Source organism: Schistocerca gregaria, chromosome 4, assembly GCF_023897955.1.
Source record: "Schistocerca gregaria isolate iqSchGreg1 chromosome 4, iqSchGreg1.2, whole genome shotgun sequence".
In the NCBI taxonomy this organism is placed as follows: Eukaryota; Metazoa; Arthropoda; class Insecta; order Orthoptera; family Acrididae; genus Schistocerca; species Schistocerca gregaria.
In genome coordinates, this window is record NC_064923.1 from 283,258,362 (window position 1) to 283,284,056 (window position 25,695).

At 38.4% G+C, this 25,695-nt stretch overlaps 1 protein-coding gene across 3 annotated transcripts in view; it reads left to right on the forward strand.

Moving 5' to 3' along the window:
• LOC126365851 (transient receptor potential cation channel trpm) overlaps nt 1-25,695 on the forward strand; it is a 1,785,347-nt gene that overhangs the window by 1,692,427 nt on the left and 67,225 nt on the right. For all 3 annotated transcript variants that reach the window (XM_050008509.1, XM_050008510.1, XM_050008512.1), the window contains one exon: nt 10,178-10,389. In XM_050008509.1, the coding sequence (XP_049864466.1) occupies nt 10,178-10,389 (212 nt within the window). The remainder of the gene's footprint in view (nt 1-10,177; nt 10,390-25,695) is intronic.

The following is a 25,695-nucleotide window of genomic DNA, read 5'->3' on the forward strand; positions in this document are numbered from 1 at the left end:
TTGGAAGCAGAGGCAGCTCACTCAGACCCCAGGTTGAGAGGGACCCACCTATTGTGAGTATGAGAGGAGACAAAGATAAGGGGGGATACTTCAAAGAGTTTATAACCCAAAGGCTTCAGTCCTGAGATGATCAGAGGATAGAGTTCTAAGTATGGATGGACTAAACTGTGACTTTCTAATATCAGTGATTTCCTTGAATATTGCTTTTTGGTAACTGTGATTTTCAGTTACAATTTGCTACTGTTTAAATTTGTAGTTTAAGAATTCATAACTTGTGTCACTCTGCAACATTAACATGTGATTTATGGAATTTATCACTACAGATGTTACACTGTGATTGGTTACAAGCAGCAAATAACAATTATATCAGCTCACTAGTATTCCTGGTCAGGTGAAGTGTATCAGTGCAACCAGGTCATATGTTTTCCCAAGTGAAGTTTGCAAACTGTTTATTTCAGCAGTGTGTCATTGAAGTTATTATATGGTTGGAAAGGGAAATATACTGTCAGCGATTAATGAAAATTCCATCCTCTCCTTGTTCAAGTCATGTCATACCCCTAAATTTTATGCATGTAGCTACTGATGAACACTAGGTTATTGCAACTGAAAAGAGTGAGAAGTATGGATCTTCCAGTTAAAAGTTGACGACCAGAGTAATTTGAGTGCAATATTTGCAGAGACGTACGACTGTTAAACATTTGATAAAAGTTATGTACTGGGCTTACCCTTACATTTTTCATAGCGTATATATATATATATATATATATATATATATATATATATATATATATATATATATATATATATATATATATATATATATATATATACACATACGCTATGAAAAATGTAAGGGTAACCCCAGTACATAACTTTTATCAAATGTTTAACAGTCGTATATATATATATATACATAATACACATCAAAATACTTGTCATGCATTTTCTGAATTTACCTTGCAGATTTACTTTTTATGATTAAAAGTGCATTAATTGTGTTTAAATATGGCCCATACATAACCGTTAGGCCACATCATAGGCCACTCTGTTACCATAAGAGACTGGTTTGATGCAGCTCTCCATGCTACTCTATCCTGTGCAAGCTGCTTCATCTCCCAGTACCTACTGCAACCTACATCCTTTTGAATCTGCTTAGTGTACTCATCTCTTGGTCTCCCTCTACGATTTTTACCCTCCATGCTGCCCTCCAACGCTAAGTTTGTGACCCCTTGATGCCTCAAAACATGTCCTACCAACCGATCCCTTCTTCTAGTCAAGTTGTGCCACAAACTTCTCTTCTCCCCAATCCTATTCAATACCTCCTCATTAGTTACGTGATCTATCCACCTTATCTTCAGTATTCTTCTGTAGCACCACATTTCGAAAGCTTCTATTCTCTTCTTGTCCAAACTAGTAATCGTCCATGTTTCACTTCCATACATGGCTACACTCCAAACAAATACTTTCAGAAATGACTTCCTGATACATAAATTTATATTCGATTTTAACAAATTTCTCTTCTTCAGAAACGCTTTCCTTGCCATTGCCAGTCTACATTTTATATCCTCTCTACTTCGACCATCATCATTTATTTTACTTCCTAAATAGCAAAACTCCTTTACTACTTTAAGTGTCTCATTTCCTAATCTAATTCCCTCAGCATCACCCGATTTAATTTGACTACATTCCATTATCCTCGTTTTGCTTTTGTTGATGTTCATCTTATATCCTCCTTTCAAGACACTGTCCATTCCGTTCAACTGCTCTTCCAAGTCCTTTGCCGTCTCTGACAGAATTACAATGTCATCGGCGAACCTCAAAGTTTTTACTTCGTCTCCATGAATTTTAATACCTACTCCAAATTTTTCTTTTGTTTCCTTTACTGCTTACTCGATATACAGATTGAATAACATCAGGGAGAGGCTACAACCCTGTCTCACTCCTTTCCCAACCACTGCTTCCCTTTCATGCCCCTCGACTTTTATGACTGCCATCTGGTTTCTGTACAAATTGTAAATAGCCTTTCGCTCCCTGTATTTCACCCCTGCCACCTTTAGAATTTGAAAAAGAGTATTCCAGTCAACATTGTCAAAAGCTTTCTCTAAGTCTACAAATGCTAGAAACGTAGGTTTGCCTTTTCTTAATCTTTCTTCTAAGATAAGTCGTAAGGTCAGTATTGCCTCACGTGTTCCAACATTTCGACGGAATCCAAACTGATCCTCCCCGAGGTCCGTATCTACCAGTTTTTCCATTCGTCTGTAAAGAATTCGCGTTACTATTTTGCAGCTGTGACTTATTAAACTGATAGTTCGGTAATTTTCACATCTGTCAGCACCTGCTTTCTTTGGGATTGGAATTATTATATTCTTCTTGAAGTCTGAGGGTATTTCGCCTGTCTCATACATCTTGCTCACCAGCTGGTAGAGTTTTGTCATGACTGGCTCTCCCAAGGCTGTCAGTAGTTCTAATGGAATGTTGTCTACTCCGGGGGCCTTGTTTCGACTCAGGTCTTTCAGTGCTTTGTCAAACTCTTCACGCAGTATCATATCGCCCATTTCGTCTTCATCTACATCCTCTTCCATTTCCATAATATTGTCCTCAGGTACATCACCCTTGTATAAACCTTCTATATACTCCTTCCACCTTTCTGACTTCCCTTCTTTGCTTAGAACTGGGTTGCCATCTGAGCTCTTGATATTCATACACGTGGTTCTCTTCTCTCCAAAGGTCTCTTTAATTTTCCTGTAGGCAGTATCTATCTTACCCCTAGTGAGATAAGCTTGTACATCCTTACATTTGTCCTCTAGCCATCCCTGTTTAGCCATTTTGCACTTCCTGTCGATCTAATTTTTGAGACGTCTGTATTCCTTTTTGCCTGCTTCATTTACTGCATTTTTATATTTTCTCCTTTCATCAATTAAATTCAATATTTCTTCTGTTACCCAAGGATTTCTAGCAGCCCTCGTCTTTTTACCTACTTTATCCTCTGCTGCCTTCACTACTTCATCCCTCAGAGCTACCCATTCTTCTTCTACTGTATTTCTTTCCCCTATTCCTGTCAATTGTCCCCTTATGCTCTACCTGAAACTCTGTACAACCTCTGGTTCTTTCAGTTTATCCAGGTCCCATCTCCTTAATTTCCCACATTTTTGCAGTTTCTTCAGTTTTAATCTACAGGTCATAACCAATAGATTGTGGTCCGAGTCCACATCTGCCCCTGGAAATGTCTTACAACTTAAAACCTGGTTCCTAAATCTCTGTCTTACCATTATATAATCTATTTGATACCTTTTAGTATCTCCAGGGTTCTTCCACGTATACAACCTTCTTTCATGATTCTTAAACCAAGTGTTAGCTATGATTAAGTTGTGCTCCGTGCAAAATTCTACTAGGCGGCTTCCTCTTTCATTTCTTAGCCCCAATCCATATTCACCTACTATGTTTCCTTCTCTCCCTTTTTCTACACTCGAATTCCAGTCACCCATTACTATTAAATTTTCGTCTCCCTTCACTATCTGAACAATTTCTTTTATTTCATCGTACTTTTCTTCAATTTCTTCATCATCTGCAGAGCTAGTTGGCATATAAACTTGTACTACTGTAGTAGGTGTGGGCTTCGTATCTATCTTGGCCACAATAATGCGTTCACTATGCTGTTTGTAGTAGCTTACCCGCATTCCTATTTTCCTATTCATTATTAAACCTACTCCTGCATTACCCCTATTTGATTTTGTGTTTATAACCCTGTAGTCACCTGACCAGAAGTCTTGGTCCTCCTGCCACCGAACTTCACTAATTCCCACTATATCTAACTTTAACCTATCCATTTCCCTTTTTAAATTTTCTAACCTATCTGCCCGATTAAGGGATCTGACATTCCACGCTCCGATCCGTAGAACGCCAGTTTTCTTTCTCCTGATAACGACATCCTCCTGAGTAGTCCCCGCCCGGAGATCCAAATGGGGGACTATTTTACCTCCGGAATATTTTACCCAAGAGGATGCCATCATCATTTAATCATACTGTAAAGCTGCATGTCCTCGGGAAAAATTACGGCTGTAGTTTCCCCTTGCTTTCAGCCGTTCGCAGTACCAGCACAGCAAGGCCGTTTTGGTTAATGTTGCAAGGCCGGATCAGTCAATCATCCATACTGTTGCCCCTGCAACTACTGAAAAGGCTGCTGCCCCTCTTCAGGAACCACACATTTGTCTGGCCTCTCAACAGATACCCCTCCGTTGTGGTTGCACCTACGGTACGACCATCTGTACCGCTGAGGCACGCAAGCCTCCCCACCAACGGCAAGGTCCATAGTTCATGGGGGGGACAACTCAATTATCACCTGTTAATCTATCGACTTCTTGAAACCATCTATATGGTTATGTAGAGTAAGATCCCAAGTTTCAAACACTGCGGTCACTCAGTCTCGTGGGCCCTCATTTGTGAGTAATTGGTGAAAAAAAATTGGAATTTTGCATCACATTCAATAGCATTAAAAAAAGTTGTGTTGCATGGACTTGCTGTACAAGGTTGTGGTTCAAATCTCATCAGGTGCATTAAATTCTTTTATTTTCAAATCTTTGTTGAAATGTCTTTGATCATCATTTTTATTCTGTTAATTGATTTAAATGTAATTTCTTATTTCCATTCCTTCATCACATCATTGTAATCATAATATCAAATTTTTCTTCCCATCATTCTTTTTCTACTAATATCCTTGTTCATGTGTTTTTAATTAATTTTATGTATTAATTTCAATTTAATTTCTTTAGTTTCATCATACTGTTTTTTTTTTTTCCTTTTTCTTGCATTCATTACATTTATTCCTTATTTTACTTGAGTTTCATTTTACGTAGACACTTCTTTCATTTAAATTTCATCTGCATTATTGATGAAGACGTGGTTATATGTTTTAAGGTTGTGATATTGCAGTTGAAAAGAGTGAGAAGTATGGACCTTCCAGTTAGAAGTTGACACCCAGAGTAGTTTTAGTGCAATATTTGAAGAGACATATGACTGTTAAAAGTTATGTAGCAGACTTGCCCTTGCATTTTTCATAGCTTATAGGAATTTAAGCTACATTTTAGATGTTTGTATAATGATTACCATGCAAGAAATGGACGTGTTGCAATAAAAAAATACATTTTTCCCAATATCGCACACCCAATATAAATTTTTATTTTGTTTTTTAACCAATAAATCATAGTTTCCAAATAATTGAATATTATAAAAGATTAATATAATAAAATTCAGAAAACTTTTGAATGGAAAGAGATTGATATAAAGAAAAAATGAAAGAACTGAGAGTTCATACAGTGATTAAAATGATGTGACAAAGGAACAGAAGCAAAATATTACATTTAAACCAATTCACTGAATAAAAATAATGGTGAATGTCATTTCATAAAGATCCAAAAACAACAACAAATTTAATGCATCTGACAAGATTCAAACCCACTACCTTTTGCATAAGAAGTCATGCCACTCATTAGACCACACAACCAGTCTATGTAAATGAATGCTATTGAGCATCATGCAAAATTCCGAAATTTCTTTCATCAGTTACTTGCAAGTCAGGGCCTATCATGGTGAAGGTCTGCAGTGTGTGATACCTGGGGCCATAACCTACATCACTGTATTTTTCTTTCCTTTTTTTCAAAAAGTTAATTCTACCTGTGGGGACCTCTCTTTATCAGAGAAAATTAGTTTCTTGGTTCATTTCTTTGACCACGCGGTTGTACATTCAAAGCATGAGATCAAAGTTTTAGAATAAAGTACAAATGCACCCAACAGATGGCACAGGACATTGAATGTTAAATGCAAATTTTAGTTGCTATTAGCGGCTTGTGATTTCTAGTTGTGACTGACATTGCAGCCAAACACTGTAAAGTTCATGAAAACTCTGACCTCTCAAACACTGTGATTTGTAACAGATAACTGACCTTTTTCCCACCCCTAGCGAGAATTAAAGATGGATTGAGAGGAAGAGAAATGAGAAGTGGATGAATAGCACAATTAATAAGTGAGAGATTCAGGGGGAGGGAGGACATGAAGGTAATAATACAGGGTGATTCAAAAAGAATACCACAACTTTAAAAATGTGTATTTAATGAAAGACACATAATATAACCTTCTGTTATACGTAATTACAAAGAGTATTTAAAAAGGTTTTTTTCACTGAAAAACAAGTTCAGAGATGTTCAATATGGCCCCCTCCAGACACTCAAGCAATATCAACCCGATACTCCAACTCGTTCCACACTCTCTGTAGCATATCAGGCGTAACAGTTTGGATAGCTGCTGTTATTTCTCATTTCAAATCATCAGTGGTGGCTGGGAGAGGTGGCCTTAACATAACCCCATAAGAAAAAATCGCAGGGGGTAAGATCAGGGCTTCATGGAGGCCAGTGATGAAGTGCTCTGTCTCGGGCTGCCTGGCGGCCGATCCATCGCCTCAGGTAGTTGACGTTCAGGTAGTTACGGACAGATAAGTGCCAATGTGGTGGTGCTCCATCCTGCTGAAATATGAATTGTTGTGCTTCTTGTTCGAGCTGAGGGAACAGCCAATTCTCTAACATCTCCAGATACTGTAGTCCAGTTACAGTAGCACCTTCGAAGAAAAAGCGACCAAAAACTTTATTGGCTGAAATGGCACAGAAAACGTTCACCTTAGGCGAGTCATGTTCATACTGAGTTGTTTCCCGCGGATTCTCAGTGCCCCATATACAGACATTGTGATGGTTGACTTTCCCGTTAGTGTGGAAAGTTGCTTCATCACTAAACACAATCTTTGAAATGAAAGATTCATCTGTTTCCATTTGAGCAAGGATAAAATCGCAAAAATCGATTTTAATCTTATCAGCTGCAGACAGTGCTTGAACCAATTTCAGACGATAAGGTTTCATAACTAACCTTTTTCGTAGGACTCTCCATACAGTTGACTGTGGAATTTGCAGCTCAAGCTCTGCGATTCGATTTTCCTGGGCTGCGAACAAATGCTTGCTGGATGCGTGCTACATTTTCATCACTCGTTCTCGGCCGTCCAGAACTTTTCCCTTTGCACAAACACCCATTCTCTGTAAACTGTTTATATCAATGTTTAATACACCACCTATCAGGAGGTTTAACACCATACTTCGTTCGAAATGCACGCTGAACAACTGTCGTCGATTCACTTCTGCCATACTCAATAACACAAAAAGCTTTCTGTTGAGCGGTCGCCATCTTAGCATCAACTGACGCTGACGCCTAGTCAGCAGCGCCTCAAGCGAACAAATGTACAACTAAATGAAACTTTATAGCTCCCTTAATGTGCCGACAGATAGTGCTTAGCTCTGCCTTTTGTCGTTGCAGAGTTTTAAATTCCTAAAGTTGTGGTATTCTTTTTGAATCACCCTGTAAAAGGAAAATGTTCAATTGAGTAAATAATGAAAAACTACCATTGACATGAGGTAAATAAATGTGGAGGGCAGTTGTTAATGGAGGTTTAAGTCCAGGACCAGAAACAAATATGTAGAGGGGTTGCTGATGGAGAGAATGTCGAAGAGGTTAGCAGGATGTGAGAATATGTTGGAGAGCAAGTTTCCATCTCTGGAAATCAGGGAAACTACTAATTGGGTGGAAGGATCCAAATGGACTGCGCAGTGTAGTAGGCACTTCAGTTCCTTTATTAACGGAGATGATGTCCAGGAGGGTGGCAGGATGTGAGAAAATGTTGGAGAGCATGTTTCCTTCTCTGAAAATCAGGGAAACTAGCACTGGGTGGAAGGATTCATATGGCCTGTGTGGTGTAGCAGGCACTTGGTCCCTTGAATCAAGTTGTAGAGCATGCTTAGCAATTGGTTGCTGGGTGTCCCCAAAGCAGATAGACCTGTGTGAATTCATGGATTCAGCCAATTTTGTGGTGGTCATTCATATATAATAAGCTGCATAGTAAACGTATGTTAGTTGGCAATCGGCATCTTTGGTTTCACATGCTGATCTGCCTTTAACATTGTTGGTTTTATCAGGGATGGGGCTGCAGTAAGAGGTAGAAGGTGGATGCATGAGGTAGGTTTTACAGCAGGGATGATTGCAGGTGCAGGCAGGAACCGTGTAGTAGGAATTGTAAGTTTACAGTTTTCATTACTTGATTATTATGTTCTGTCAAGTCACAGCCAGTATGTGCATTTAGTTTTCAGAAGCTCTGCTTTATATTCAGTTCCTTAAATCATTTTGATTGACTTTTTGATAACATTAACATGAGAGGATAGTTCAAGGATTTAATTTAAAAATCTAAGACTAATGCAACTTCATAAGAACCTATCATTGTTCTGTAAGAGAAATAAGAATCCAAAATTATGATGACAGTGAATGTATAGCACAATAAACAAGGATAGCAGAAAACAGTGCTTCTGTTGTCCTGTAAATTCAAAAACATTAAGAATTTGAAAAAGGCTGGCTGCGCAGTTAATAAAGAAGTATTGTCAAAAGCACCTGTGTACGACTTAATACATCAGTTTATCAATATTTAAGACATATGAACAACATAGGCATGCCTATGGAATTTCTGGCATTCCAGTGAATATGGACATTGTCAAAAATTTATCTATGTGAACCATCAACTAACATTGTGTAACATTCCAACGTAGATGAAAATCAGTGTCGGTAATGCTGAGATACTCATTATGGAAATAAGTTATGTTGCTTCAAGAAGTATGTGTCAGACTGCTGCCCTGCAAGTTCATGTTTGAACAGAGGGCTATGCAGAAGATAGTCCACAAACGATTTTTAATTGATTGCCACCTGAGATATTTTCATTCTTTCTCTTAAGATAAAACATATGCAAGACTAAACAGGGAAACATGGGGGAGGCAATGAGGAATATTTCCTACCACCCAAAATTGCAGACTGCAGATGCCTTTTAGGAAGGTACCACTAACAATCTTTTGGAAATGGAAGACTTCATAAACATGGATCTTTTGGAGGAAAGTATCATAGCTAATCAAAAGTATTGTTCCAGATGGCTCAAGGAGGCTGCAATGAATACCATTTGCAAGAAAATACTTGAAATATTGTGTGGGAAGGTGATACTTCTCCACAAGCAACAACACTCATCCTAGCTCAGCTAACAGGAATGTAACAAAACTGGCAGTATTGCACTGTGGGCCCTTGACCCATTTTACTTAAAGTCTGGGCTTATCTCCAGTGACTATCACTTGTCTGGACCATGTAAATAGGACCTTGGATTTAATACTTCATGATGTGGAACCAGCAGGATCAGGACTGAAATCTCCATCCAGCCATAAGTTTTCCATAATTTCCTTAAATGAAAATGACAGTTCATTTCCTTCCAACATCCTTGTCCAAACCAAGCTTGTACTCCATCTATACTCTTTCTTTTCTCCACTAAAGTTATTTAACTTTCACAAGAAAAGCAGGCCAAACCTTTAAAAAATTATGCATTTCGGTGAATGTAACTTTCCATTTGTGTCTTAAATTCACAGATCAAAGCCTTGACCAAGTTTAAACCTTTTATGCTTAGCTAAAGTGATTACAGTGACAAAAGTGAAAGTCAAGGGATACACACATTGTATCACATGTAGTAGTGCCTACATTGTTTTGACAAGTTCTTAATACAATATTGTATTGTGAAAAAAAGCTTCTGACACACAGAAATAAAGTCAAAAAGTGTCATATAGTTTTTGTTTAGTGTATAGTCGTGGGTCCCACAAATTTCTTAGGGAAGTATTTGATGTTTCTGTGAAACCTTATTTTGTTTCCTTAGATTTGGTGTATCCCATTCATTTGTCTTTTTTAATAAATCTTAAAGAGGACTCCAGTGAAGGGTTCTGGTTTTCATAATTGAGTCCCTGTGAAACAGTGAGCACAGGCCAGTAATTAACTTACAGACTTGCTGCTTACATGATCTTTTGCCACCAGCTGAATTCATAGATCTGTTGCCACAACACAAATCTTTGAAACCATTTTCATATTTTTTAATTCTTATCCAATCATCCTATTTTATTGAGAAAATGTATCATACAATCCAATCTTCTCATTAATAAGTACCAGTACTACTGATGGCCAAAGAAAAATTAGTAAATAATTTTAATCTATACTATACTCACTTTAAAATCTTGCACTAAGGTATTATCACTGGTAGCTGTACTATCATATTAAATCACTTAAATATTTTCAGCTTTGGAGCTACTGGACTATTGTTATCGCCAAGATGATGACCAGACGCAACAATTGTTGACTTGTGAACTACAGAACTGGAGTGGGCAGACATGTCTCAGCCTGGCAGTAGCAGCAAATCATCGAGCACTCCTAGCCCATCCCTGTAGCCAAATAATCCTTGCTGACCTGTGGATGGGTGGGTTACGTACAAGGAAAAATACAAATTTAAAGGTAATTATTCTACTTCACAGTCTGTTTTTTAATGATTCTCCTATTTAAGGAAAGCAAAAACATAAAACAGTTTTACTTTATTTTTAATGTGATTTGGATAAATGATAACACAGCCATGTAATGGATATAGTTATAAAGCCAACAGCTTTTGATATGGGAGAGGGGGAGCTGCTGTGTGTACATGGAGTTATTAATGAATTAATTTTAAATTGCCTGGTTCTTTGAAGTGAAGCATGCACTGTTAAATATTATATGAGAGAAGTAATTTGTCTTTACCAGAGACGTAACATTTTTAACATAGCACCGTACAGAAGAATTACTTTCTTCCCTATTCTTCATCTTATTCTTCAGGTTAGTACTTATTTAACATTTATGTCTTCTATGGTTTAACTATTTGAGCTGTCATAGTACATTACTTATTGTCTATAGGAATGGGGAACTGAGAGTAGGTAATTTCTGTTAATAAATGAACATAAATAAATTCAATACTGCTTCACAAGTAAAACCACAGATGGTAATTGTGTACCTAGCGTGTTAGGCTTCTTAGACTTCAGAGTTTCTTCTTTTCCAAACCAGTAACACATTGCTTCATTTGTGGGGAAAGTGAGATCTAAATTTATCAATTCAATAAATGCAGAGATAAAGATGAATTGCTCTTTCTTGTGATTTGACACTGCTTGGCTATATGTATATATATCTTATGATAATTTACCCATTTTTAACCTGAAACTCACAACATAATGGTCCCAGTCCAATTTGTTGATACCTATATGAGGAACACTTCAAACTTACACTGAAATATTTTACACAGCGAGACTACACTGAAAAAAATGCGCTATTAAAATTTGAACTGATAGTACACACTGCAAGTGTCTTAAAAAAGGTTTTAAAGTTATGCATTTTTTCCACACAAACTACTGATTATAACAGCTATTTGAACAGTGCTTCCTGCCTAACACATGAGTTGGTGAATGAGCAGAAGCAACCATGACACTCATGATAAGAGAGAATAGCACTATATAGCACTAAACACCAGAGTGCATACATATGAATTTCATCATATCTAAACCAAGAAATCAGCAAAAGCAATGAATTACTTTCTGCAACTGCTAAGAAGATGTTTCAAATTAAATACTGAAAGTTATTCTTTCCCATTTTTCCAGATTTTATCTTGTTGATTTATAAACCATAGACTTTTCCAGGGCACATCTCACACATACAAGACAGCACATCCAGCCCCAGAAAAATGAGAGTACTGTTTTAATCAACTAATTTAAAATTTAATCACAGATTCAGACAGAATGGGTAATTATCTGTTCAATAACTGTAATTGTGGTTCAGTTGCAAATTTAATATGCTCATTTCCCTTGAATTATCAATGTTTGTTGAGATTCTAGACCCATCTATGTGTTGCAAAAGTATAGGACCATCAATGAATGAGGTGAGGATAAATTTGTTGTATCTGTAAATTTTGTCTATCTTATTTCTCCCACACAGACTGTATAGTTATGTATGGTGTAGCCTACTATAGCAATAAAATGTTTTGTTGGTCCTCTGTGAATATTGTAACTCACAACATAACAAAACATGATATGACATCTCCAGAAAGACCTAGTTAGTATGGTAAATACCACAATGAGCAAGATCAGATTGAGGGTGATCACCGGGAGATGAATGCATAAATAAAAAGCACATCACAGGATGTACTGGGAGATGCCTGCAGAGCCATCATGCACAGTCGCTCAGCAGCAGTATCTCCCCCTGATGGTCACATCTCACAATATTGGATGCAGAGTGACTGTTGCATTCTATGTGCTAGTCAAGCACTGGTGCCTGACATCTAGGTGATAGCCCAGTGGCTACAACATCACTTCTTCCATGGAGAAGCCTCAAGCTGCATCCCAGCAGGTTGACACCCGTATGGCCAGGTCCCCAGGCAGCACTCTGAGTCAGACGACATCTTTGGAAGAGTTGGACAACCCCTCCAGTTTTACCAACTCCTGGTATCCACAGTGGGGACACACTGCCAGAAGGTCCACATCAGGCAGTGCAGTCGGAGTCTTGGTGGCTCTGATACTTGTAGCAGAGGCCACTCTATATCCACACTGAGTACTGGCATGGAAGGGAGATGCATTGGTGGACTACCACAGCCTGATTTTTTTCTGATATCCAATCCACCTTGGGTCACCTATAAACAGAGGGAGATGAGGGCATGGATGGGATTGGCAAACATAACTTAGAAACAGAGGGAAGGGACAGCTGGGAGCAGGAGGGGAGAGGGTAGAAGGTCCAGCTGAAGAGAAATGAAAAATGGTGTTGCCACAATGTGTGTCCACCAGAGGGTCCAGAGGTGGCAGTGGCTGGGTACCCTACCAGAGACGGACCTGATTTTTATAGTGCATCACCAACCAGATCCCCATGGCCAGAGTGAATATGCTGTGTCCCTGCTACAGTTGGACAACCATTGGAATTCACTTGCTCTGGTGTCCAAAACCCCATGCCCACATGTGAGTGCCCAGCCACGAGCATGGATACAACACTGCAGGTGTCCCACAGATATTGACAGGATGAGATGGAGGAGCATGTGGGGCTGACAGCCGTGGAGGAGTGCTACCAGACTCTTCTCCCCTATTGGCACCGAACTATAAGACCTCAAAAAGTTTTAGTGTCTCATCTGTAGTAGTGTGAGCAATGAAAGAAGTGAAATCATTTCAAATCGTAATAGTAAATACACTGTTCAAAAATCACTATAGGAGGATGTATACTTGGAAACATCTTGGAGACATAGGAAGATTTCAATTGGGTTACCTCATGGTGTGACAGATATTATAGAAGCAGATAGTTGATTGTAATGTGTACCCAGGAGCACACATTGAGACGCCAAACTCATGGGATACCTCCTAATACTGTGTTGGACCACTCTTTGCCTGGAATAATTTTTGTACATGAATTGACCTCTCAATTATGTCCCACAGATGTTCAAAGGAATTCATGTGTATCAGATGATATGAATGGCAAAATCATTCACTCAAGTCATCCAGAATGTTCTTTAAAGCAACAGAGAAAAGTTGTGGCAGAGTGAAATGGCAAATTACCATCCATAAAAATATCATCATTGATTGGGAACATGAAGTCCATGAATGGCTGAAAATGGTCTCCAAGTAGTTGAACATAACTGTTTCCAGACAGTGGTCAGTTCAGCTGGACTGAGGTCCAAGTCCTTTTCCATTTAAACTCAGCCCACACCATTATGGAGCCACTTTTGGCCTTGTTGATAACTTGAGTCCATGGCTTTGTGTGGTCGGTGGCACATTTGAAGCCTATTATCAGCTCTTACCATCTGAAATCAGGATTCATCTTACCAGGCCATGGCTTTCCAGTCATATAGGGTCCAACTGATATGGTTATGAGCCCAGGAGAGGCACTGAAGATGATATCATGCTGTTAGCAAAGGCAATCATGTCAGTTGTCTACTGCCGTAGCCCATTAAAACCAAATGTCATTGCGCTGTCATAATGGATATGTACATCATATGTCACACATTGATTTCTATGGTTGTTTCACACTGTGTTGCTTGTCTGTTAGCACTGACAACTCTATGCAAATGCCTATGGTCTTGGTCATTAAGGGAAGGCCATAGGCCACTGCTTTGTCCGTGGTGAGAGTAATGTCTGAAATTTTGTATTCTCAGCACATCTCGCAATATTGAATTCCCTCTTGATGTCTGAAATTGAATGTCCCAGATATCTATTCCCAACTATCATTCAAAGTTCAGAGTCTCTTAATTCCTGTAATACAGCCATAATCATGTCAGAAATCTTTCCACATGAATCATGTAAGTACAAATGACAGCTCCACCAATGCACTGCCTTTTTATACCTTTTGTACACAATACTATATCACCATCTGTGTATGTGCATATCACTATGCCATGACCTTTTTTTTCCAATCACAGTACCTGCTGTTGATATTAATGCCCTCTTTATCTCACTGCCCACAAGTTAACATTCAGTACTCAGTTCCAACAGGGATTTTGTTTTCCTGCATTCTTAGTTGTGCATTAACAGTGATACACAGCAATACCATGGATAGGTTCACTGATGAAGAGTTGGTCAATGTGCACTTCATGCATGGGAGTTCAGAATGCATTGGGAGAGCATATGACGATGCTAGAGTGTTCCACTGACGTTAACCATATCATGGTACCTTTGCAACTGTACACAGGAAATGGGAGCCTTACATGTTAGAATGGAAGATACTGACTTTGGGAGGTAAGCTAGAACACCTGAAATGAAAGAGAATCTGTTATGTGTGATTGGTGACAATCGTGACTCTAGTAGTCAGTGCATTACACAAGCTCTTAACACTGCTCTGTCAGTTGTTCGGAAGTCCTACATGAACAACAACTACTACACATGTATCATCCATAGAAGGTGCAATCATTGCAGACAGCAAACTTCCCATTTTGAGTGGGGCTTGCAAAATTGTTTCCTACAGCAATGTACAAAAAACTCCAATTTTCTTGTTTTCATGTTGTTTACAGATGAGACCATGTTAACAACAGAGGCCATGTTTCACAGTAGGAATAGCCATGTGTGGTATGATAAAAGTCTACATACACTAATGTGTTGATCTTATCAACAGATGTTTGCTGTGAAAGTATGCACTGGTATTGTTGATGATTTTGTGATTGGACTTTACCTGACACATTGAATGGAGTAATGTTCCTTCAGTATGTCATTCCACAGTTCCTAGAAGATATGCCACTGAGAATTCATATGCTTATGTGGTTTCAACATGACAGGGTGTTGGCACACTTTGTAGTTGATGTCAGGTACCACATTGAAGCATAATTTGGAGGTGACTGGATTAGTCACAGTGGTCCTGCTCCTAAAGTTTATGAAACTTGGATTACCACAGCTGTGGAAGTCGTACACCAGACTCTTGAAATTCTTGAGCATGTAATGCAGTCCATGCTGAATAATGTACACTCTGTTGTCATCATGGTGGTTTTAAATTTGAACAGTGCCTGTACAGGAAGAGTTCTGCATTTGTTACATGCTGTACTGTATACTGACAGAAGAAACTGAACACACTGTAACAAAAGTGTACATGTTCATTGTCTGAGGGTTGTTGCTTTACATTGTAGTGCATGTTGTACATTTTGGTTATTGCGTATATACAGGATTCTTCACTGTTGTGAAGGTATTTTCACAGAAACAAAAGGTTATTGCAGTAAAGAACCAAATACAGTGTACTAATATTATTACTCTGTAACGAGCCTCTGGAAACAGTGGGACTCTTATACCAAAATATTCAAAAGGCAGTGATCTATTTAAGTGGCTCAGTTTTGGCTTTACTTCTGTTTTTGTAGTAGAATTCTACTATTTGTTTTGCCAACCTAGGGGGTGCCATTCTTTTAATGTGCCCATAAAATTTAAGTCTTCATTTTCTCATGTCATGTACATCTGTGTATTCCTGTATTTCCTTACTACTTCTCAGCCTATAAATTTCTCCATTGGTAATTTTGGGTCCTAATATTTTCTTAATAATCTTTCTTTTTAATTTCTTCAGTATCCCTCTTTGTATTTGAAATTAAAGTTTCTGCTCCACAAAGACATTCATGTGTGATTACAGTGCTGTAATGATTAAGTTTACTGAATTTAGAAAGTGATTTTTTATTATAAATATTTTATGTTAGTCTGAATGCAGTTGCTGTTTCTTGATAACAAACTTCATTTGAAGCTTTTCTAGAATGTTTTCTTGTATGGTTTCCCTGAAGTATTTAAGCTGAAAAACCCTTTTTATTTCTCCATACTGTGTGTTCAAAAACTTTGGTGCTTGTTTGTTTCATGTCATAAATTCCATTTTTTCAAATGATATTTGTAGTCCTACTTCTTCCATAACTTATTTAAGAATTTCAGTTTGTTTTGGAGCTGTGGTAATATCCCTAGTTAAAATTACCAGACCATTGCAAAGGCAAGGAAATCTACTCTAATATCACTTTTACCTAGCTTGATTGATTGATCTACATTTTGACTCAACTTTTACTCTCACCATTCTGTAATTACCTTTTCCGAAACATGGTTAAATAGTAATGAGGAGAGGCCACCTCCCTGTCTAACACCAGCATTTATATCAAGTGATGGAGAAATTTCTCCGACAAATTTAACTTTAGAGTTAGGGTCAGTCAAAGTTTCCTTAATCAGTCTTAGATTTTATTATCTAGCCCTTGTTCCTTTAAAATTTAGAAAAGAGATTCATGCTCAACTGAGGTGTAGACCTTTTTAAAATCCACAAATGTACATACAATATTGTTACTAGGAATCCTAAGGATTAGTTTTAAGTTAATAATTTGTTCCAAACGGGTCTGTTTGGCCTAAAGCCTGTTTGGTATTCACCAATTTTAGGTTCTAACTGTCCTTGGACTCGGTCAAGTTAACATTGCGAGAGAATTTTATATGTGGCTGTGAGAAGAGAGATTCCTCAGTAATTATTAACATTGGTTCTGTCCCTTTTTTATGTAATGTATGAATTAGGGCAGTTTCCAGTCATCAGGTATTTTCTCAGTTTGCCAGATATGTCCTATCAGTTGAGTGACCTCTTTTATAGTATTAGTGCCAGGTGATTTTAGTAGTTCTGCAATTATACCATCTTCTTCAGATACTTTACCTTTTTTTCAAGTTTCTTAATTTGTTTAGTTATTTTGATTTTGTCAGGTTCTTTAGTTTTAGGGTTTGTTTTATTAGTTTGCTGTAGTTGGAATTTATTCGCTGGTTCTGGAAGTTCAGCAGTTTTTCAAAATAATTAGCAAGTACCTTACAATTTTCCTGGTTGTTGAGAGCCAAACTGTCATTTTCATTTTTAAAGCAAAGACTTCGAGTTTGGTAACGAGTTAGTTTTGTTTTGAATGTCTTATTAAAGTTTCTTGTACTGTTCTTTTCAAAATCTTTTTCAATTTCTAAAAGTTGGGTATTTTTGTAGTTTCTTCTGATCTGTCAGATTAATTTAGACATTTCTTTTCTTACAGTTAGAAAGGTGGTGTATATATTTTCAGTTTTGTTACTATTCCAATTTTTGAACACCTCAATCCTAGACTTAACTGCTGTTTCACAGTCCGCACTCCATGAAAGGTGTTTTTGTTTCTTTTGAAGCCTAATTAAATTTTGAGCTGTTTTGATGAACTTCATTTCTTTTAGGATTTGCCAATCGTTGGACCATTTTTTGTCAAGTTTGCTTGTTAGAGTTTGGGTTATTTTAACAGTGTCAAATTTTGGGATAGCATTTTTTGTTATGAACAGTTTTTGAAGTTTTATTTTTATTCATGTTAAGTAACTGTCAGATTCAACATTATCTCTTTTCCTACCTTGGGCATTTAAAATTTCTTTGTAGTTATGGTATGAAATTGCTACATGACTGATTTGACATCCTCCAATAAATGTATTGGGTTCCTGCGAATTTTTTTGTTTAGAAGAGTTCTTTTCACAATGTGTTGACATGATTTAAAGGTTGAAATTTTTACACATTTCAACAAGTCTTTAGCCTTTTTTCATCTATGAACAGAAATCCATCAGCTATTTTCTTATATTTTTTTCACTTTACCTAATTGAGCACTAAAATCACCCATTAAAATTTTAAAATGGTTTGAGGGAATTTTCGAGATGACGCTTTCTAATGTTTCCCAGGCTTCATTAACTTCTTCAGGTTTCTTACAATTACCCTCATTGAGTGGCATTTAGGCATTAATTAGGCATTAATTAAAGTGTATATGTTATTTGCACATTTAAGAGAAATTGTCATTAGTCTATTATTAATGGGGTTCACCACAGTTATTGAATTTGAAATATTTTTGGAGACTGCAAAAGTAACTGCCAGATGTATTGTGTTATTAAGTATTGTTTTTGTCAGTTTTACTTTTAAAATGATGGTAACTGCTGAAATCAATGGTGTTATTGTCCATCATTCATGCTTCCTGAAGTGCCAAAATTTGAATCTTCTGTTCTTTTAATGTATCTCCCAATTTATGAAATTAACTTGGTTGCAAAAGTGTTTGTATGTTAAGTGTTGCACAAAATGTGTTTGATCTGGTTTTAAGTTGGCCAGAGAATTCCAACTTCCTCTGTTGAATTACACTGTATTTTAACCTCGCCATCCCAGAATCTGAAAGACTAGTTGCGCCAGTAATACTGGTGGTGGATTGAACACCTGGGATAATACTGTGATTATCAAAATGCTCCATGATGATTGTAGCTGGGATCAGGCAAGGTTGAGTAGACCCATTGAGAGAACTCACAGGGTTAAGACTGGAAGGGTTAGTTCCAGAATACAAATTTCAGCTGCACTGCTGTGAACAGACACTGACCACTTTGGTGCTTGCTACAAGACAGATGCAAAGTGGATTTGGTTTTGTTTTGCCTTGGTCTAGAAATGCTTACCCTGCGTTCGCAGCTGTTCACCATATCTGATGGAACATTCACTATCCACCACCTGTGACTCATCAATACCCTGGACAACGACAGCTTCTTAGATTTTTAGTTACAAAGTTTTGAACCTTGGAGATAGACCTATATTAACGAAAAAATTTATATTGGTAGCATGCAGCAAGGCATGCCTTTCAAATTTTATTGACACTGATCCTAAGTCTGAATAACTTTCTCTTCCAATATTAGAGTAATTGTCACAGAAGTGAAGCGAGATATAATTGCATTGAAAATTAGTGTGTTCAGAAGCCGATAATTGATTTACAGTGTTTTGATCCTTACCATGAAAAGCCAAACAGCAATGAAGTTATAACATTTGCCAAATACCATATGTTTCCTCTTTGACACTGAGAATCCACAGATTTTTGCACTTTTTCTTGGTGCTTGAATACATTTTTTGGTTGGATTCACAATAAATACCATAAGCTCTTCTTTTTCACGTGCAATTATAGATAGATGGTGCTCTGTGAGATGAGAAAATACATGAGAATTACTTTTTTCAGTGAGAAATTATAACATCTCCCTTACTTTATGAATGCATATGATTTATTTACCAGTGCATTAATATAATTACTTATATATTTGCACCTGGAGTGGACGTAAGTAAGGGCAATGCATAACAAAGTATTTTTGTTGTACTTATAATTTGCATGAGTCAGGTAGCTGGTGATTCCTTCCAATCAAAACTCCAGGTCATACAATTTGTGGAGGTTTATTTATTGATGATAACATTTTTCCAAAGTCATTGCAGAATACATCGAGCTTCACATATAGTCTCTTTGACAATGCAACAACTGACAGACTGATTCACTGACCGAAAAGACTTGACTACAAAGTGAACCCCTAGGTGAACTGATGCTGCATTGCTGCATTTGCTTATATATATTCCAAACAATGAGTGTTAATTACTTTGATTATTACACCATCATGAAATTAATAGTTACAATTAAAGTTACAAATATACAAAAGGTTGACAATCAGATTACTCACAGCATAAAATATAAGTTCATTACAGATGAGTTTTAGGTTAGTAACTGTACAATTTAAGATTAAAAATTAAATATGTTTTTTTTACAATAATGTGTTTCATTAATTTAATAAATACAAATCAACTATGGATCGGAAAATATTGCTAACATTTATGTAATATATACACAAGTTGTTTAACCTCTTTAATGGCTCCTAACTTTGAAATATACATCAAAACGTAAGTAATGGAGTTGATTACATGTGCTAACAATGATCAATTAATTATTTTAGTAATGGTATTAATTCTGGTTTACAAATTTTGGTTTGAAATTGCATATCACTTGAAATTATGTGAATTTAAATTTGGTTCTTGCTTTTTGATCGATTTACAATAACGCTTTCCAAACCAAACTTTTGAGATCTAATTGCAGTTAATTAACAAAAGTAATAATGATGCTAACATTTATAACTACTTCTAATCAAATTAATTACATACTGATTATAATTGTTCTGAGTAAATGTTGATGGTTCATGGTGATTATTATATTACATATTTACATATTATTTAATTATTCATAAATTTTGTTTAAATATCATTCATAGTATTATATAGTACAATTACATAATAGGAAAAGGTGCCATAGTGGCACAATTTTTATTCTTTGCGTAACAGAAAGTACCGATATCCAGCTACAAATTCTGGGTATCGAATATTACAGTAGTAATTCTGGGAGGGGGGGGGGGGTTGTATGTTACATGAGGCCCCCCCTCCCAGCCACTCATACATGCAAGTCATGTATGAGTCGATGCAGAAAAAAAAAAAAAATTGAATAGTTATTTATTTTCTTAACTTTATTTTGTCAGTTCTTTGTCGCATCCTTCGGATTGGTAGTGTAGATCACAGCCAGCATCTTCCGAACATCAGTCTATGGTATCGTCCATTGCATGGCTGCCATTCCTCTGTCATAGCTGGTTTGTTAGCTGCAATTGCACAGTCTGACATTAGTCCACAATATTAGTTTTTCTTGTTTTACCGTGGGTTGAGGATGTCAGGTTCGGTGTTACAGGCAAGGAATGGAATGAACGCTTTTCAGGAAGTACTCTTGTGGAAGGCATTAGGTACAATTAATGATGTAGGATTAATCCATACACAGTTTATCAAACAAATAACATTAAACATGAAGTATATACACCTAACATGCTGCAATGTATGCTCCTTTCCCAAGAGCTTTGCCATCTCTTTCAGATTCTTCAGACTGAAGGTCAATCAGCTACATCTGCTATAGGAAGAATTCATTTTTGTGTCATAGTGGTTCAGGTCTGTCACTCTGATATTCTGTAAAAGAGTCATGACAGCTATTAACTTAAAAAAAAATTAAAAAAATTAGTTTAACTTTCACTGTGCCACTTGTAGGATTTCTTCATCGGTGGAGTTAATATGCAGAGTCTTGTTTTTGGTAACACTGAAAAGTACTTCCTCTGTATACAAGTACAATAGGAAAACACAGAGAACAATATTTGAAATCAAAACATGAACAAATATTCCTTACGAAGCAATCAAACTTTGAATAGCTACTTGGAATTTGGAAAAGTAATTCAGCTGTGCATGTAAAACATCCAAAATACATGGATAAACATCCATGCTTCTGAAAATACAGATAGCTAGTGCAAGGCAGCAGCAGAAAAGACAGATGATTTAGATGCTGCATAACTACACTCCTGGAAATGGAAAAAAGAACACATTGACACCGGTGTGTCAGACCCACCATACTTGCTCCGGACACTGCGAGAGGGCTGTACAAGCAATGATCACACGCACGGCACAGCAGACACACCAGGAATCGCGGTGTTGGCCGTCGAATGGCGCTAGCTGCACAGCATTTGGGCACCGCCGCCGTCAGTGTCAGCCAGTTTGCCGTGGCATACGGAGCTCCATCGCAGTCTTTAACACTGGTAGCATGCCGCGACAGTGTGGACGTGAACCGTATGTGCAGTTGGCGGACTTTGAGCGAGGGCGTATAGTGGGCATGCGGGAGGCCGGGTGGACGTACCACCGAATTGCTCAAGACGTGGGGCGTGAGGTCTCCACAGTACATCGATGTGGTCGCCAGTGGTCGGCGGAAGGTGCACGTGCCCGTCGACCTGGGACCGGACCGCAGCGACGCACGGATGCACACCAAGACCGTAGGATCCTACGCAGTGCCGTAGGGGACCGCACCGCCACTTCCCAGCAAATTAGGGACACTGTTGCTCCTGGGGTATCGGCGAGGACCATTAGGAACCGTCTCCATGAAGCTGGGCTACGGTCCCACACACCATTAGGCCATCTTCCGCTCACGCCCCAACATCGTGCAGCCCGCTTCCAGTGGTGTCGCGACAGGCGTGAATGGAGGGACGAATGGAGACGTGTCGTCTTCAGCGATGAGAGTCGCTTCTGCCTTGGTGCCAATGATGGTCGTATGCGTGTTTGGCGCTGTGCAGGTGAGCGCCACAATCAGGACTGCATACGACCAATGCACACAGGACCAAAACCCGTCATCATGGTGTGGGGAGCGATCTCCTACACTGGCCGTACACCTCTGGTGATCATCGAGGGGAGACTGAATAGTGCACGGTACATCCAAACCGTCATCAAACCCATCGTTCTACCATTCCTAGACCGGCAAGGGAACTTGCTGTTCCAACAGGACAATGCATGTCCGCATGTATCCCGTGCCACCCAACGTGCTCTAGAAGGTGTAAGTCAACTACCCTGGCCAGCAAGATCTCCGGATCTGTCCCCCATTGAGCATGTTTGGGACTGGATGAAGCGTCGTCTCACGCGGTCTGCACGTCCAGCACGAACGCTGGTCCAACTGAGGCGCCAGGTGGAAATGGCATGGCAAGCCGTTCCACAGGACTACATCCAGCATCTCTACGATCGTCTCCATGGGAGAATAGCAGCCTGCATTGCTGCGAAAGGTGGATATACACTGTACTAGTGCCGACATTGTGCATGCTCTGTTGCCAATGTCTATGTGCCTGTGGTTCTGTCAGTGTGATCATGTGATGTATCTGACCCCAGGAATGTGTCAATAAAGTTTCCCCTTCCTGGGACAATGAATTCACGGTGTTCTTATTTCAATTTCCAGGAGTGTAGATGAAAGGAGTTCTCCAGCAGTTGTTTGGAGAAGAGAGAGAGAGAGAGAGAGAGAGAGAGAGAGAGAGAGAGAGAGAGAGAGAGAGAGAGAGAGAGAATGCCTCAGAGTCCGGCCTGAGTTGGCATAAAAATATCCACATAGATTTGCCAGCAAAAGTTTATTTAAGGAGAAAAGAATACATCTATTCTGATGTGTGTTTCATATAATGTAAGAATCAAACACTTTAGAAAGACAATTTCTTTTTGAATAGAGAGTAAACAATATTGAAAAAAAAGTAACTCCTCAGGTATTGAAATAACAGCAATATTTATGGGAAGGCTGAAGGCCTGAAAGAAACAGTTATTTCTTTTGGAAGAACAAATAAACATAATTGTGATATAGGGCTGAAGACTTTCAGAAAGAAAACAACCACTTCCAGAAAACACTAATGAGTCACTGACATGAAACTCCAGGTCATTATGTGGTGGCTCCAAAGTGAGTTCCTGATTGACAGAATGTGACTCCATTTGGCCCCTGGCCCAGAAAGCACACTTGAAGTGAAGCACTTAGCTGACCTGAGCAATGGCCTTTTTCAGCCCCAGGTGCCAGGATACAGCTGGTCATATTAACTGTCAGGTGGACAGCATAAGGGAAAGGTCCATGGTACCAGCAAACTCTGATGGTGCTAGGGTTGCCATCTGATCATCATGTGGAATGTTGCTGACTTTGTGTATCATCTATAAGGAAGACAGTTGCCCATATTACCTGGCTGTAATGTGAGTTGCTGGCAGAGTAAGTGTAGGCTCACAATGTGGCAATGCCCACAGGAGGTGGGGAGAAGGGAAGAGGGAGGAGGAAGAGTGGTGAAAGAAGGCAGTGCATGGTCTCAGGGAGAAAGGAGTGCTGTGGACAAAGACAGAAGAGAAAAGAGAAAGTGAAAAGTTAAGGTGATGCAGGGGGGAAACAGATTAGTGGAGGTTTAGGCCAGAAGGATTGTGAGAATGCAGGATATGGTGGAAAATCAGTTCTCATCTGCATAGTTCAGAGAAACTTGTGCTGGAATTATCCAAATTATGTACATAGTTAAGCAGCACTTGTGTTGTGATACACAGCACGTTCAGCAACTGGAGGATCAAGTTTGCAGCTGGCCACAGTTCAGTGGTGGCCTTTCATGCGAGTAGACAGTTGGTTGCCTGTCACACTCACATAGAATGCTGCACCATAATTACAGCACAACTGATATATAACATGGCTGCTTTCACACATGGCCCTGCCTTTTATAGTATAGGAAATGCCAGTGATTAACTGTGTTAGGAGGTGGTGGGTGGGTGTATGGGAATGACCCATGGGGCACAGGATTGGGAGCAGCATTGGAATAGGGATGGACAAGGATATTCGGTAGACTGGGTAGGTGTCAAAACACTATTTTTGGTGGTGAGAGTAGGATTTTGAGTAGGATATCACTCATCACAAGGCGCTATTAGAATTAGTTGAAGCCCTTGTGATGGATTTGGTTGAGCTTTTTCAGCTTTTCAAGGCCAGGGTGACACTGGGTGATCTTAGGAGTGTTAGTTGGAGGCTGGTTAACAGGTTTAATGGTGTCAGAGGAGACAGTACGGGAGATCTGTTTATGGAAGAGCTGGATATTGTCTGACAATAACTCCTGGTTTACACTGTGGATGTAATGGCCACATGTGGTGAGGCTGTAAGGAACTGACTTTTTGACATGGATCAGGTGATAGCTGTCAAAAGTGGAGGTACTGCTAGGGGCTCGTGTGCTTGACATGAACATATGTATTTACGGAGCCATTTGAGTTGTGGAGATCAACATCTAGGAAAGTGGTTCATTGTGGATCATGTGAAACAGATATGTGAGTAGATTTAAGATTATGGAGTAACTATTGTCCCTCCCATGAGTCCAGATCACAAAAAAGTCATCAATGATTTTAACCAGACAAGAGGCCATAGGTGTTGACTGGATAGAAATGATTCCCCTAGATGTCGCATAAATAAGTGACTGTACTGCTTGAATGCCAACAGCAGACTCATTACAAAATTCACACAGATGTTCAACTTTTGACCAGCGCACATGAAGTAATTGAGGCTTTGTGCATGATGCCTATCTATAGACACACACATTACGAATATTTAAAAAAAATATTAAACTGTCGAGCTATTATATTTTGATCATTTACACAGAAAAACAGGAAAATTGAAAAATACCAAGATACAGTACATAATAAAGTAAGTTTTTTAATTAAAAGCTGTGTGATTAGAAAATGAGAAAATAATATACACTGAAACCTCCTGGCAGATTAAAACTGTATGCCAGACTGAGACTCAAACTCAAGGCACTTCAAGTCTCAATCCAGCACAGAGTTTTAATCTGTTAGGAAGTTACATATCAGTGCACACTCTGCTGTTGAATGAAAAATTCATTCTAACAGGTTCTGTTTTATGAGAGTGCAGTTTTAATGTGTATTAGAATTCCTAAAATTTGCCAAGAATTTTACAAATAGTGAAATCTTCTGATTTGAATAATTAACAAACTAATGTATAAAAACATTCCATCCAGGAATTTCCATTATTGTGTAACAAACTAGTACTTTATTTTGGAGAAAGTATACATTTTCATAAACAGAAAAATTGGGTCTACTAAACTATAAAGCTTGATTTTGGAAATTAACATATTTTGAGATTAGAACACTGTAGAAAATGAAACTCTTAAACACAAATAA